Here is a 16,515-nt window from a genome sequence, read left to right on the forward strand (position 1 = left end):
TAATAAAATTTTCAATATATTTTCACTAATACATATCAATATCCTGTTTTTAAATTTTATCTAATTGCAATAAAATATTCTAGAATAGCCTATAGTATACAAAAGAAAGCTTAATTTTTGGGTAACCCACAATTCCCTATTTCAATAAAGAATAATTCTCTTGTCTACAAAACTTACATTGTTTGTTACAAAACATTCTTTTGTTTTACCATTAAAGTCTAGTTTTCATCTTAACAAATCACCAATTATTAGAAGTATATTTTTTATCTTAACCATTCAACAATTATTAAAATACTGTTTTTTATATATAAAATTCTAGATTCTATAATATAGTTCAAAATTAACAACTAATATCTTCTATAAGTCATCTTAACCGTATATCAATTGTTAAAATACTATCTTTTGATATATCATTCGAATTTATAATATAGTTCAAAATTATATTCTAAGAGCTTACTTTTGTTTTCCCTTACAGATCAAAAGCTAAATATAGAATCAGTTATATTTTTAGAGATTCCCCTTAATCCATTGAAAGGTATTTTTATACTTTATCTTTAGGAATCCCAAAAAAGAAACAAGTTCAGTTTTTTAAATCTAACTCTTGCCTTCCTTTTGTGCCAGCCAGGCTTCCCTCTTGGCATCTTTCAAGTTCTCAAATGTATCTTCCTTTCTTCCTATAGCCCTTATTTGAATCCAGGGAACGTATCCAAATATCAATTTTGCAAGGAAAATGTCCCCTTTGTAGCTGTTGTAGTTTTGCTTTGATAGTTCACTTTTTGATGATTAATGTAATATAGTTGTCATTAGATCAGTCAAATCTTTTTGTTCTTCCAATTCTATCTGGGTTAGGAAGAAAGTAGTAGCTGGTATTATGGTTGTCATTTGATTAGTTGCATTCTCAAATATAGTGTATTTGAAGGCCTTCAGTGTCCACTCTTAGTATTGCTTTCTTCAGGTGCTGTTGCTTTTTGAGTTGTAAGTTTTGTAGTTATCTTTTGGGTTATCTTTTCCTCATTTAAAGTCAGAATTTGATTTGGTGGCTTTGAGTTGTCAGATTTTTCTTGCTGAGTCACTTCTCTTTCTGGCTTCTGTAATAAAATCCACTTTCTGGCAGCTTGCTTCGCTCAGTGTGTTTTTTCGTTTGCGCTGAAGGCTTATTCCTAGCTGGAGAAACAAACCAGAGAGATTTTTTTCTCACAATCTGGTGACCAAGAAGGGAGTCCCAGCCAACCCAGCCACTGGACCAGGCTTGGAGGGCCTCTACCTTGCCGGCAACAGACCTCTTTTGTCTGTAGGTAAGCCCATGGACCCTGCCCGGGCAGCATAGTGTAATAAAGGGAAGGCCTTGAGTCTTGCGCTCAACAGCTGCCTGAAAGTGGGTAAGAACTGCTGAACTATAACTTCAAGGAATTTCAGGGAGCAAAAAAGGCTTGTGTGTGTGTGTGTGTTGGCTTCCTCCTCTGATCGCAGCTAGGATTCCACCTCCGTGTTTTTCCTAGCCGCACCCAGGTCTGCTGCTAGCTTTACCGAGCTGTGACCAGCAGGAATCTGGAACGCAAGGGTGTCGAACCTTTTGCTGAGAAGAGGAAAGGAGCTGAGTGGGCATCGAGTGAGGGTAAGGGTGGGAGCCAGTAAACAATGCCAGTAAAAGGTCTCATCTATAAGCAAAACCCAGGTCTGGGAAGGAGGTGATCATGTTTGCTGCTTGGGGAAAAAAAGGCAAGCAGATCCTCCCAGACTCCTCTGAGTCCAAAATAGTAAAAATAGAAGTGTGCACACAGGAAAAGTTGTTCAGGAAAAGTTGTGAATAAAAGTGTAGTTGTAAGTAGTTGTGAAAAGCCGGTGGAAGGAGGTGCCCATACCTGCTGGAGGTGCCCATACCGGTGGAAGGAGCTGCCCATACCAGACCCCTTTTTGGTCTGCAAACTGAAGGCAGTGTTCCCAGAAGGGGCCCTTGCTCTGCGTTGGGAACCAGAGTCTTCCCAGACACTTTTTAGTCCAAAAACTGACAGGTAGTGCATTAGGGATTTTGCTACAAGGGAGATCCAGCTGTAGCCCATTGAACCCACATCTGAAGGGAACGTGGGAAACTAGCTCGAGGGTCATGCCTGGATCCCCTCTTAGTGATTTGTTGGTGGTATGGGAGAAAAGGCGAGTGCCTGTTCTGGCCAGTATGAAAAAGAAACGTGTAAAAGAGTTACCGTATATACTTGAGTATAAGCCGAATTTTTCAGCCCACTTTTTGGGCTGAAAAATTCCACTTCGGCTTATACTCCAGTCAACAAAAAAACTTACCGAGGACTTGTGCGCGGCCGAGGCTTTGGTGCTTCCGGGATCGCGCGTACCTCTCCCAAGCCACCGCCGTCCGGAGACCTGCCGAAGTTTGGGGAGGTTTGGGGAGGTGCGCGCGCACCTCCCCAAACCTCCCCAAACGTCGGCAGGTCTCCATTCCTCCGCGCCCTGCCTGCCTGCTTCTTTCCGCAGCGGAAAGAAGCAGGCAGGCAGGGCGCGGAGGAACGGAGACCCGGCGACGTTTGGGGAGGCGCCCAAACCTCCCCAAACGTCGCCGGGTCTCCGTTCCTCCGCGCCCTGCCTGCCTTCTTCTTTCCGCTGCGGAAAGAAGCAGGCAGGCAGGCCGCGGAGGTCCGGAGACCTGCCGACGTTTGGGGAGGTTTGGGGAGGTGCGCGCGCACCTCCCCAAACCTCCCCAAACGTCGGCAGGTCTCCGGACGGCGGCGGCTTGGGAGAGGTGCGCGCGATCCTGGAAGCACCGAAGCAAGTCCTCGGTAAGCTCCGGGCGGTCACTTGCTTCGCGTCTCCTGAGGGAAGGGGGGGCGACTGGAGCGGGCGTGTTTCCTCGCCTGCTGGGCGCCGCGATTTGCCCGGGGAACGCGCGGGCCCCGAATGGCAGCGTGGAGCGAGGAAGCGGACAGCCAGGGCTTCCCCGAGAGCCGCGGCCACACAGGGTATTCCTGTGTATTCAGGCTTGCAAAATGGCGGATCGAGCCTCTGCTGGCGGCAGAGGCTTGCAGAACGGCGGATCGGCTTATACTCGGTATGTTAAAAATGGGCTTTGCTTGTAGATGAGACCGGTAGACAAATCTGGCCAGGTTTTGATACTTTCAATTTTAAGATAATAAAAGAGCTTAGAGATAAAATAAAACCCAGCCATCTGCCCTATTGGTGCTATTGGGCAGAATTATCTAAATCTAGAAACCTAGCTCTGAGAAAGGAACGAGAGCAGGCCAATTTCTTTTCCCCAGAGGATAACGTGGAACCAAAAATAGTAGCCCCTCCTGAGTAAACCAGTGCCAGGGAAAATGAGGGGCCAGCTTGAATATGTGCTGACCCATACACCCTTTTCAGCATCCAACCTAATTTCTGAAAGAAGGATACCCCCTCCTTCCGGTCGGACCTGCGGACGGTGATTTTAACACTGAAATCTATAATTGATAGCCATAATCCATCCTGGGGAGACATGACGCAACTTTTGCATGTCTTTCTCACTAAAGATGAGTTGCTAAAGCTATCTGAGAAAATAGGGGAAATTGCCAGGTAGCCAATTATAGTAATACCGGTGCAAGTAGCCCCAGTGCAAGTGGCCTGGCCCCTAACCTGCCCGGATTGGGACTACAATGATCCCAATCACTGGGACGAATACAGCAGGGCAAAGGATAATGTAATAGAAGCACTTTAAGAAACAGGAAAAAAGCCACTAAACTGGTCGGAGTTCCAGAAAACCACTCAAACAGAAAAAGAAACCCCTGGTGCTTTTTGGATTTCGCCTCTTAGAGGCAGCAGTAGCCTACGCTCACCTGGACCTGAATTGCCCAAAAGACCAAAGGATCTTTGCCTCTGCTTTTGTAGACCAGTTGGCCAGTGACATAAGGGAGCATTTTCATTGCATTGTGTCGAATTGGTCTGCCTTAGAGATTGCTGAGTTGCGCAGGATCGCAAACTTCGTCTAGAACCAAAGGCAGAAATTAAAGGAGGTAGAGAAGGAAAGAAAAGAGGCCGAGAGAGAAAAGAGAAGGAGAAAAGAAAGGAAAGAGGACCTGCAGGTGTTTCCAATCCTGCAGGAGAAACGGAGACCAGCCCACCGCATGTCATTTAATGGATGGCCATGGTGTCGGACATGCAATGAGGAAAGTTGTCCCCAGGCCAAGTGTCCTCACTGCCATAAATGCAGCAGCGAAGGGCATTTTCAGAAGAATTTCAGGCAAAATTTCCTGGCCAAGGATACCCTAATAACCTACCCAGAGCTCCATTCCCAAGAGAAGATTCCTTTCAGGATAGGGAAAGGAGAACATCTGAATGGTACCAGTGGGAGCCAAACGAGGGAGATAACCTCCAGAACCACTGACTAGAAGAGAAAAGGATAAAATTTCAAGCCACTTTTGCCGGTCTGGCCATTCCTTTAAGGAATGGCCCTGACGGAGAGCCCCTCACTACAATCACTATAGGGGGATGAAAATATGAGTGCCTGATAGATACCAGGGCCACCTCATCCCTAATTACTACCCCTCCCTATGAGGGTTCAGTAATACCAGGGGCACAAGATTATATTGTTGGAGTGAGGGGGGAATTATTCCAAAAAATTCACCAACAACTATGTCATTGCTCCTGGGATATGAAAACTAGCCCCAGGGAGGGTAGAAACTATCCTTAATATGAAGCCTCCCTGTACAAAAAGGCAAGTGCGAGCTTTACTAGGCGTCCTAGGGTTCTGCCGCCCATGGATTCCCTCTTTTGGAGAATTAGCCAAGCCTCTCTATTCAACTTACTACTAAAGACATGCCCGACTCTGTTACCTGGACCAAACCATTAGACCTTACCTTCTCAAAAATAAAACAGATGCTGGTGTCAGCACCGACCCTGGCTCTCCCTAATTACCAGAAACCATTTATGCTGTTTATTCATGAAAACCAGGGAGTGGGCTCAGGAGTCTTAGCTCAACAGTTTGGCTCCTCACTACATCCAGTGGCATATTATTCAGTACAGCTAGACCCAGTCAAAAGGAGAACAGTTCCCTGCTTAAGAGCAGTAGTTGCCAGTGTGGAAATTGTAAAAAAATCAAGAGATCTGATACTAGGTCGGCCGCTTATTCTGAAAGTGCTCCACAATATGTTTGCCATTCTCTTAAAGTCGCAGACACAGGCTTTCACACAATGAAGTTTAGCACAATATGAAGCTGAGCTCTTCACCTCAGAACACATTTCCTTTGAGAGGTGTATGACTTTAAATCCAACTACACACAAAGGAAAATTTGCATGACTGCTTGCACTTTATACAAGACACAGAGCTGCCCCGACCTGACCTTTCTGATGTCCCTCTGTTGAACCCGGACTTCAAACTATTTACAGATGGATCCTCTTACATACACGAAGGGAGGAGGGTGATGGGAGCAGCTGTTGTGTCCCTATATGAGATTGTATGGGCAATGCTCCCTCCTTCCTATAGCACTCAAGCGGCTGAACTCACGGCTTCAATTCAAGCTTGCGAGAGAGAGCGAGGGGCTGGTCTACCAGTGTATATACTGACTCTAGATATGCATTTGGGATTTGCCAAGCTACTGGAGCCCTGTGGAAACAACGGGGATTCCTGACTTCATCAGGGTAACCCATAGCACATGCAGAGTTGGTCTCTAAATTACTAGCAGTTATTTAATTACCATCAAAAATAGCAATCACCCATTGCAGGGCGCACCAGAAGGATAATTCAGAGGTGACAAAAGGTGACCAATTTGCAGACCAAGCTGCAAAGTGGGCTGCAATCCAACCACTCCCAGCAAGCCTAATGGCCCCTGCCTTGAGGGTGAACATCGAAGTCCCATACAAAGAGCTGCTGGAGGAAGAGGAGGTGGTGTGTTAGAAGGAGAAATTTGAAGCAGAATACAGGGAAGGCTTTTGGAGGGGTTCTGATGGAAGACCCATAGCGCCTTTCCGACTGCTGCAATGTATTTGCCAAAGGTTACATGCCAAAGGCCACTGCGGAATGCAAGCAATGGTAGATGCAATAAGGGGAGTATGGTACACGCCAGGGGCATATAAAGAAGCCACACGAGTGGCAGGAAACTGTAAAACTTGTCAGGCCAACAATGCCACCTCTAGGAAGGCCACCCACATTGGGGGAAGGCCATGGACACAGCGCCCATTTGAGAAAATACAAATGGATTATATACAGCTGCCCAAAGCAAACGGCTATCAGTATGTTCTTGTATGTAGGGATCAACTCACATACTGGATTGAGGCTTTCGCTTGCCACCATGCTACAGCATTGGAAACAGCCAGACATTTACTAAAAGACATAGTACCATGCCCAGCACTGTAGGTATGGATAGAGGGAGACATTTTGTAGCACAGATCCTTACCCATATATATCAAGCCCTTCGCATCACACAGAACCTACACACCCCTTTTTCTCCAACTAGCTCTGGGGGTACAGAAAGCTAATTGTGAGATAAAGACTCTCCTGGGTAAACTCTGCCAGGGGACAAGCTTAATGTGGCCCAAGCCCTACCCATCACCTTGTTTTACATCAGGACCAGGCCTCGATGGGACATGGGTATTTCACCATTCAAACTGCTTTTTGGCCGTCCCCCAGACAACTTAAAGGGATTAGATCCACATTCTCTAAACCTGGAAAGGGGAGATATGGTTCTCTCTGCTTACTTTACAGCCCTACATCAAAGGCTACGTACCCTGTGGAAACAGAGCGCCCTGACACACAGACTCTGCCCTTGGAGGAGGCCTTACACACATTCGAGCCAGGAGACTGGGTGTGCCAGAACCACACCCCTGCAGCCCAGGTGGAAAGGACCCTTCCAAGTCCTGCTGACTACACAAACTGCCATCAAGGTTGCTGAAAAGGATGCCTGGATCCATTGGACTTATGTCAAACCAGCCGTATTTGACCACAGCAAAGACCCAGCAACCGAGCAGAAGGTGCCACACATACGACTTCAAAAGGACCCAGACACCAACAAGTGGGCACTAAAAATACTTTTCGAAGTAACAAGATGGGAGGGAAGACTGTGGGGAAATTGGGAATGGGAATTGTTAAAATTTGTTTTATATTTGCATGCATAACCAATGTATCAGGACTCTTGGAAATGAACTTCTTGCCAGAAAAGGGAAATATTTGGGAGTATGTAGCACGAGAAGTCTTAAACACCACCAATTTCTGCCTGGCAGGGGGAAGGTCTGTAAAAGGTATTCTCACTACCTGCCTAATAGGTGTGGCTTCAGGACCCCAACCTATAATTAACCACACCATACTACAGAATTTTCACATCAGGGCTTCCTATACCACTATCTTTGACTGGGGTAACAATTCAAATTACAAAGACCAAAGCATGTACACCTTGCAGGTTGCCAAAGTGACCCAAGCTGTTAACTTTTTCAAGTAATAGGGTGCAAAAAGCCCAGAGTCTCCAACTGCCGAGATCTTAGTAATAAGGAACTCATTTGCAACCATACAGAAACCATCCCATTCTCATATAGCTATGTAAAACTCCCCTTAGGTTGGTTCTTCCTGTGTGGGTTGAAAGCAGTCTCTTACCTCCCGGCAAACTCAACAGGAGGGCAATGCACCTTAGGGCAACTAACCAATGGTGATGCCCTCACTTTAAAGGCAACAAAAGAGAGACCTATAGGACCTGACCTCTGATTGTGACCCCAAAACCTGGTTACTAACAAAGGCAGAATATGTATCTCTAGCTGTGTCCCTGGTAGGGGTACCAGGCTTGGCATTGCACAATGCCAGGGCCCTGAACAGCCTAGCCTGCGAACTAGTAAAAACTTCCCAGGCGCTGGAGGCCTTGAATCAGGAACTGAAGCAGGTGAGAGAAGCTACGTTTGAAAATCGAGCAGCCATTTATTATTTGTTGTTAAGACAAAATCATGGGTGTGAAGAGTTCAAAGGATTGTGTTGTTTCAACTTAAGAGATAGTTCACAGCTGATAGAGAGTGACATCCATCACCTGAAGGAACTAACACATAAAATTGGATTAAAAAAAATATTTTGATTTTTTATCCAGACTTTTTGGCTACCAAACTTGCATTGGCTAAAAATTCTTATTTTGGGGACAATCACAGCTACAGTTGCAGGCATTCTCTTATGTTGTCTTTGTCGACTCATATCGCCCTGTCATAACTACCAAAAAGCATGTTTTTCAATAATTCCAAAGCAGGACACAAAAGGAAAACAAATTTCCTTGATGATGAGTCAGATTGATTATGATTACCAGATTTATTTTTATAAAAACGAAAGTTATGCAGATGGGGTAGGAATCACAGGCAATTCCTTCCCCTTGTACAAAATGGGGGAATTGATGGATTATTGATTCAATCAAGAACATATTGGAAGTCAGCATCTACCTACCCCTGAAAAAGAAACATCTTTGGGAAATATTAAACAGGCAGGAACCATAGCTCCAGAAAAGAGGCAGAAAGCCTAGCCCCAGAAACCAACTATTACGAATACGGAAGGCTGCTCCAAAATAAAAATCCATTTGCCTTCTCTTAGAAAAGTCAAGCTGAAAAATAAAAGTACTGGAAAAGATCTCTCTCTCTCCCTCCCTCCCTCCCTCCCTCCCTCCCTCTCTCTCTCTCTCTCTCTCCCTCCCTCCCTCCTTCCCTCCCTCCCTCCCTCTCTCTCTCTCTTCCCCCCCCTTCCTCCCCTGCCCAGCTCATTTAATAGTCCCAGGCAAGAAACATGTAGCAAAAGAAACAATGTAGCAAAAAATGCTAGCCTTGAATAACAAAAAAAAGCTGATAGGATTGCCCTACACACACATAGAAACCAATAACAGGATTACCCCAGACACACACCAGATTGTGTGACAAGATTAACCTAAACACACAAAGACTTCATCAACAAGTTACTGTATTTCCTTTCCTGGGTGATAGGATTAATCAATCTTCCTGACAGGAAAAACCAGGCTAGGAAATTAAGAAGAACACACTTCTTACGAATCTCACCAAGACTTAAAATAGAAAGAGTATAAATCGTACCATGTCTTTAGGTGATTTTTACTAGCTTGTCCGGAACCCATTGCTGAGTCACTTCTCTGTCTGGCTTCTGTAATAAAATCCACTTTTTGGCAGCTTGATTTGCTCAGTGTCTGTTTGCTGAAGGCTTATTCCTAGCTGGAGAAACAAACCAGAGAGATTTTCTTCTCAAAGTATAGAGCATTAATCCCAAACAATTCAAGCAAGCTTATGCACTAGGAGAGGATCCCAATAAAGAATTGCTTTACAACTGATAAAGAAACAAAATAACCACAAAAGGAGACATGGGAACCCTGGATGGTATGAAAACATTACAGCAAGATAACGGAGTAATTTTGATATGTAGATTGAGCCAAGGTCCTGACTGTTTTCAATAGCTGATCTTACATTTGAGCATGAAGAAATAAAGAATCAGAGCAGTATACATCCTTGGATACTTTCATGATTTATTAAATTGCTAAAGAAAGGCCATTGGAGCTAAGAATAAAGATTATTTTAGAGATATATTGAAGGAAGTTGAAATGGAAAATCTAAACTTTGGAAGCAAGTTTCCAAAACACATTGACCACAATGCTTTTCAATTGTAATAACATTTGTTATTTATGTATAGTATACTGGAAATTTTCAAGATTTTTCAAGCTTATTTATCTTCCTCATACTCACATAATGAAAAAGTAATTTCAACACTGCTTAGCAAAATGCTGTGCTAACAGATTTTCAGCTTGAAAGTTATTGGTTTTGAAATCTTGTTGGATTTTTTAAGAAAAAGACAATCCAATGCATTGATGTTTTCCCCCAAAATAAAGCTTGTTTGCATGCTTCATTTATTTTCAATAAATGTCTTCCCCTGAATTCCAAAACACCAGTTTGGTTTGATAATCAAATCCAGTCACCAGCATTTATTATCATAGCTGTTTTACTGCACATATCCAAATGAAAAGCAATACAAACTTCGGGGGGGGGGGAAACAATTTTCTCTGTTCTGATTAAAACAATACCAACATGTGGTTTTATTCAGAAGGAGCTGAAAAAAATCCTGCCTAAAGCCCCAGAGAAAGGCTGCGAGAAAAAGTACAGTGGGACAAAAAAATATTTAGTCAGCCACCAATTGTGCAATTTCTCCCACTTAAAAAGATGAGAGACGCCTGTAATTTTCATCATAGGTATACCTCAACTATGAGAGACAAAATGGGGGGAAAGAATCCAGGAAATCACATTGTAGGATTTCTAACGAATTTATTTGCAAATTATGGCGGAAAATAAATATTTGGTCAATAACAAAAATTCATCACAATATTTTGTTATATACCCTTTGTTGGCAATGACAGAGGTCAAACATTTTCTGTAAGTCTTCACAAGTTTTGCACACACTGTTGCTGGTATTTTGGCCCATTCCTCCATGCAGATCTCCTCTAGAGCAGTGATGTTTTGGGGCTGTCGCTGGGCAGCACAGACTTTCAACTCCCTCCAAAGGTTTTCTATGGGGTTGAGATCTGGAGACTGGCTAGGCCACTCCAGGACCTTGAAATGCTTCTTACGAAGCCACTCCTTCGTTGCCCGGGCGGTGTGTTTGGGATCATTGTCATGCTGAAAGACCCAGCCACGTTTCATCTTCAGTGCCCTTGCTGATGGAAGGAGGTTTTCACTCAAAATCTCACGATACATGGCCCCATTCATTCTTTCCTTAGTTTACATGGATCAGTCGTCCTGGTCCCTTTGCAGAAAAACAGCCCCAAAGCATGATGTTTCCACCCCCATGCTTCACAGTAGGTATGGTGTTCTTTGGATGCAACTCAGCATTCTTTCTCCTCCAAACACGACGAGTTGAGTTTTTACCAAAAAGTTCTACTTTGGTTTCATCTGACCATATGACATTCTCCCAGTCCTGTTCTGGATCATCCAAATGCTCTCTAGCAAACTTCAGACGGGTCCGGACATGTACTGGCTTAAGCAGGGGGACACGTCTGACACTGCAGGATTTGAGTCCCTGGCGGCGTAGTGTGTTACTGATGGTAGCCTTTGTTACTTTGGTCCCAGCTCTCTACATTCCCTAGGTCCCCCCATGTGGTTCTGGGATTTTTGCTCACCATTCTTGTGATCATTTTGACCCCACGGGGTGAGATCTTGCGTGGAGTCCCAGAACGAGGGAGATTATCAGTGGTCTTGTATGTCTTCCATTTTCTAATAATTGCTCCCACAGTTGATTTCTTCACATCAAGCTGCTTGCCTATTGCAAATTCAGTCTTCCCAGCATGGTGCAGGTCTACAATTTTGTTTCTGGTGTCCTTCGACAGCTCTTTGGTCTTGGCCATAGTGGAGCTTGGAGTGTGACTGTTTGAGGTTGTGGACTGGTGTCTTATACTGATAACAAGTTCAACCAGGTGCCATTCATACAGGTAACGAGTAGAGGACAGAGGAGCCTCTTGAAGAAGAAGTTGCAGGTCTGTGAGAGCCAGAAATCTTGCTTGTTTGTAGGTGACCAAATACTTATTTTACCGAGGAATGTATGAATTAATTCATTAGAAATCCTACAATGTGATTTCCTGGATTCTTTCCCCCCATTTTGTATCTCATAGTTGAGGTATACCTATGATGAAAATTACAGGCCTCTCTCATCTTTTTAAGTGAAAGAACTTGCACAATTGGTGGCTGACTAAATACTTTTTTGTCCCACTGTATCTAATACAGGACTAGATGGCAATGATCCAACTCTGCATAAGGCCTTTTTCTGTTAAGTAGTCGGCAACTTAGGACCACAACTGAGCACAAATTTGTTTCATAAGCAAGAGAGTTGTTAAGTGAGATTTGCCCCATTTTACCACCTTTCTTTGTGTCAGAATCCATTTATATCACATTTCATAATTGTATAGGTAGAACAACGTGCTATTTCTGGGGATTCTGCCATCTCCGAGGGGGGGGAGAGGATGGTTACTAAAGCGATTTTCAAACAACAGGGGATGTTTTACTGGGGAAGGGAGGGGGGACAGACAGGTCTGGATTGTATCTTCATTTACAACTGAAAAGGAAAGCAATAACCATAAAACCAAGGAGAGTTCCCTTTCCCATGGAAGGACCTGACACCTAGCAACTGACGACAGCCTGACCAAATGGATGAGGGGAGGGGCTGGAATGGGAATGGTTTATATAGGATTGAAATGTAACTTTTCTCAGATTCCGTCTTGTATTCCCACAATCGATTCCATCCTAGTAAACATTTTCCTTTTGGACTAAACTTGCATCCAAGAGTTCTTATTTCCTAAGATGTGGATTGAGGTGGGTCCTGACAGTAGACGGAATCTGCTTTAAGAGTCAACCTGGAAGGGAAAACCTTACCGGGGGACTTTGCAACAAATAAAATGTCTGGCGACGAAGCAAGAGAGGAGGGAAGCCCCATGGAGGGGGAGTCTTCCCCCCAAATGGAATCCCAGAGACAATGGGAAGCTGAAGCAGCATATTCCCCCGGGGAAGAAGCGGTGGAGCAGTACGACCGAAAACCCCGGTGGTCGATGGGCGTTGGAAGGAAAAGTGAGTGGGAAAAGGCTTCGGGAGAAACGACCCTGAGGCGTAGTAACCACCAACCGGAATGGAGGCAAGAGATGGAGAGTTCCCTGCACGCCAGCGAGGAGGAGCGGATCCTGGAAAAGGCCATTGATCTGATGAAAGCAACTCTGAGTTCACTGAGGGAGGAGAGAGCTGAAAATCGCAACCGAGGCAGCGCCTGGGGACGCAACTGGAAAGGTAACGGAGGGGATCCAACACCTGAAACCCCGGGGCCATCCAATGGAACAGGAATTGCTGCCTCAGCAGTACCCACCCCCCCCCAGAACCACAGATGGGGACCAGGATGAGGAGCGATACCGGCCACGGCGCAGACAACGCTCCAGCCAAAGACTCCCGCCCCTGGAAGTCAAATTCAAGGGGGAGCCATCACGACTGGGATTTTTCCTAACCCAAGTCCTCAGCTACATGGAAGAGTACGGACGGGACATCCCCAGTGACAAAACACGCATCCGAATTGTGCAATCTGCCCTGGACGGGACAGCTGCAGACTGGGTGGTGAACTTGCATGACTCCAACGCCCCAGAACTCAACGACTTCAACCGATTCATGTCATCTTTGAGGCGACGGTTCGAGGATCCTTTGGCTGACCGTAAGGCCCGGGAGAGAATCAAAACGGTGAGGCAGGGCAGGCGAGCAGTGGCTGATTATACCCAAGAATTTCAAGCCATTGCCAGCAAGCTGAACTGGCCAGAAGACATCCTCCTTAGCCACTTCAAAGATGGTCTGAACTACGACCTGTATGATGCTTGCCTGCCTCGAGGAGACCCACCCCACCTCGACGACTGGTACATCCTGGCGGAGGAAGTGGAAATAGACCTACTGAAGAGACACCGCAGAGGAAAACCATGGGGCCGCCTGCCACCCGAGCAAACACGCGAGGGGGAAAAACCACCAGCCACAGCCAAAAAATCAACAAGTTGCTTCAACTGCGGGAGAGAGGGCCACCGTGCTGCAGAATGTCGTTCAAAAGCCCCCCCACGAAAACCAGAGGCATCATCCTCCAAGAAGCCGGGGAAGCCCCAAGGCAACACAAAAGAATCTTCCATGAAGGGGACAGAGGCTGTAGAGTCCACAATTCCTGCCAGGAACTGGGACTGGACTCCGGCCTGCACCGCAGGGACGGTGGACAACTCGGAAGACAGCTCAGAGGGAGAACCATTGGTAAGTGGACCCCTTCCACCCATACTTAAGACAGTGACTATATTAGCTTCCCCTATGCCTGAAGCAGCCAAAATAAAAGCTCTGATAGACTCTGGGTGCATCCGCTGCCTTATCAGCCCAACGCTGGTGGAGAGATTGAGCATCCCAGTGAGGAGGCTAAAACAACCAATCTCTTTTAGTCAGTTAGATGGGACAATAGCAGGGGGAGGACCAGCCACCCTAGCCACTTTACCAATCCACCTATCACTGGGGGCCCATGAGGAGGACATAACGTTTATAGTGGCCCCAGGCATGGAATGCCCAATGATCCTAGGACTGGAATGGCTGAAGAAATGGAACCCCGGGATAAACTGGAGGACAGCAGAACTCAATTTCCCAAAGGGGGGGCAGAAGAACTTAGACTCCAAAAGCACCCCCCCAACCCAGAGGGAGGAGACAGCAGCAGTGGGGAAAGAGAAGGGATTACCAGAGATGCCGGAGGAATACAGGGACCTGACTGAGGTTTTCAGTGAGGAAAGAGCAGATGAGCTTCCCCCCCACCGCCCCACAGACTGCACCATAGAATTCAAACCTGGGGCAAAACTCCCAAAACCCAGGATGTATGCCATGAGCCCAAGGGAAATGGCAGAAATGGAGAGATTCATAAAGAAAAACTTAGAAAGAGGATTTATTGAGCCTGCCAAACCCAAAGTGGCCGCCCCGGTTCTGTTCAGGGAGAAGAAGGATGGGTCCTTTCGTTTGGTTGTGGACTATAGAAATTTGAACACAATTAGTGAATGTAATCTGTACCCCCTTCCCCTAATGAAGGATATGTTATCCCACCTATCGAAAGGAAAGATTTTTACCAAACTAGACCTGAGGGAAGCATACTACCGTATTAGGATTAAGGAAGGAGACGAATGGAAGACTGCATTCAACTGCCCAATGGGGTGCTATCAATTCAAAGTATTGCCATTCGGACTGCAAGGGGCCCCCGCAGTCTTTATGTAATTAATTAATGACGTGCTGAGAGAGCACCTATATAAGGGGGTCCTAGTTTACCTCGATGACATCCTTATCTTCACAGAAACCAAAGAGGAACATATCAAACTAGTCAGAGCAGTCCTGAAGAAGTTGCGAGCTGCCCACTTATATGCTAAATTATCGAAGTGTGAATTCCATCAGGAAAAAATCGACTACCTGGGATATCGCATATCTCCAGAGGGCATCGAAATGGACCCTGAGAAGGTCAGGGCAGTACTAGAGTGGGCACCCCCCCGCACACGGAAGCAATTGCAAAGTTTCCTGGGGTTTGCAAACTTCTACCGCCAATTCATCCCCGCATTTGGCCAAATAGCCATGCCCCTCACAAATTTGTTGAAAACGAAGGGGGGGTCACCCGTGAAACCCAGCCAGCCTCTGAAATGGTCAATGGAATGTCAAGCAGCATTTGAGAGGCTAAAGAGACTTTTTTCTGCTGAACCTGTCCTAAAACACCCAGATCCCGACAAACCTTTTGTAATACAGGCAGATGCGAGTGATGTAGCGGTAGGAGCCGTACTATTACAAGAAAATGATGGGGGGACATTGCAACCATGCGCATACACATCCAGAAAACTCACAGAAACAGAACAACGCTGGCCAATATGGGAAAAAGAGGCATTCTCGTTGAGGTGGGCATTACTAACATGGCGCCAATTTTTAGAAGGAAATAAAATACCTTTCCAGGTCTGGACAGACCACAAAAATTTGGAAGCACTAAAAACGCCCAGGAAGCTCACTCCTAAGCAAGCCCGCTGGTCCCAACATTTTCACCGATTCAATTTCACTCTCAAACACTTACCGGGGGGAAAGAACTTCCTGGCAGATGCATTATCCCGCATGCCCCAATATAACAGCACAAGAGTTACTGACTTTAAACCACTTGTACCGGAACAACAACTGGCAGCACCAGTCACCACCAGGGCACAAGAAAAAATGAAGCCGAAGGTAGATAGCCAAACTGGAATAGAATTCAGGAAATCTTTGGAAAGTGATGAATGGTTCCAGAAAAATAAACATGTGTGCACAATTAAAGATGGACTGCCGTGGGTGGGGGAGAAGCTATATATACCTGCCACACAGAGAATCAATTTCATGCAACTGTGCCATGATACAAAATCAGCAGGACACTTTGGCTTTGTAAAAACCTTACACTTAACTAAAAGGCAATTTTGGTGGCCATCTATGAAAAAGGACATAGAAAGCTATGTGGGTAGCTGTCAAATTTGTGCGATGGCCAAAAGACTGCAAGGGAAACCGCCAGGTCTGTTACAACCGGTGGCAAACCCCTCAGCCCCATGGAAAGAAATAGCCGCCAGAAAGTAATGTAAACACCGTAGTCTGGACTGTCACAGATCTGTTCTCTAAGCAAGTACATTTCATACCTTGCCAAAAAATCCCGACTGCAAAAGCATTAGCAAAACATTTTGTACAGCATATTTACAGATTGCACGGGGTACCACAACGCATCATATCTGACAGAGGGGTGCAATTTACGTCGGCATTTTGGAAAGAATTTTTATCCCTCTTAGGAACCACCCAAGGACTGTCATCTAGTCACCATCCTCAGACAGACGGAGCTTCTGAAAGACTTAGTAATATACTTGAACAATATCTGAGATGCTATATTAATTTTCAGCAGTCCGACTGGACGGAACTACTGCCTTTTGCAGAAGTAGCATATAATAATGCAGTCCACTCAAGCACAGGTTACACTCCTTTTCAAGTAGCTACAGGCCAGAGTTTCAACCCAATACCAGAA

General features: G+C 45.5%; 1 protein-coding gene across 6 annotated transcripts in view; it reads left to right on the top strand.

The window, feature by feature from the left end:
* Positions 1–16,515, top strand: part of MAP7D2 (MAP7 domain containing 2) — a 78,870-nt gene that overhangs the window by 19,082 nt on the left and 43,273 nt on the right. For 2 of the 6 annotated variants that reach the window (XM_081326806.1, XM_081326805.1), the window contains exon 2: positions 6,679–6,985. The exons of the other annotated variants lie outside the window; for them this stretch is intronic. In XM_081326806.1, coding sequence (XP_081182932.1) covers positions 6,871–6,985 — 115 coding nt within the window. In that variant the 5' untranslated portion in view covers positions 6,679–6,870. The remainder of the gene's footprint in view (positions 1–6,678; positions 6,986–16,515) is intronic. 6 annotated transcript variants of the gene reach the window in all.

The sequence above is a fragment of the Vipera berus genome (assembly GCF_964194415.1).
Source record: "Vipera berus genome assembly, chromosome: 4".
Lineage (NCBI taxonomy): Eukaryota > Metazoa > Chordata > Lepidosauria > Squamata > Viperidae > Vipera > Vipera berus.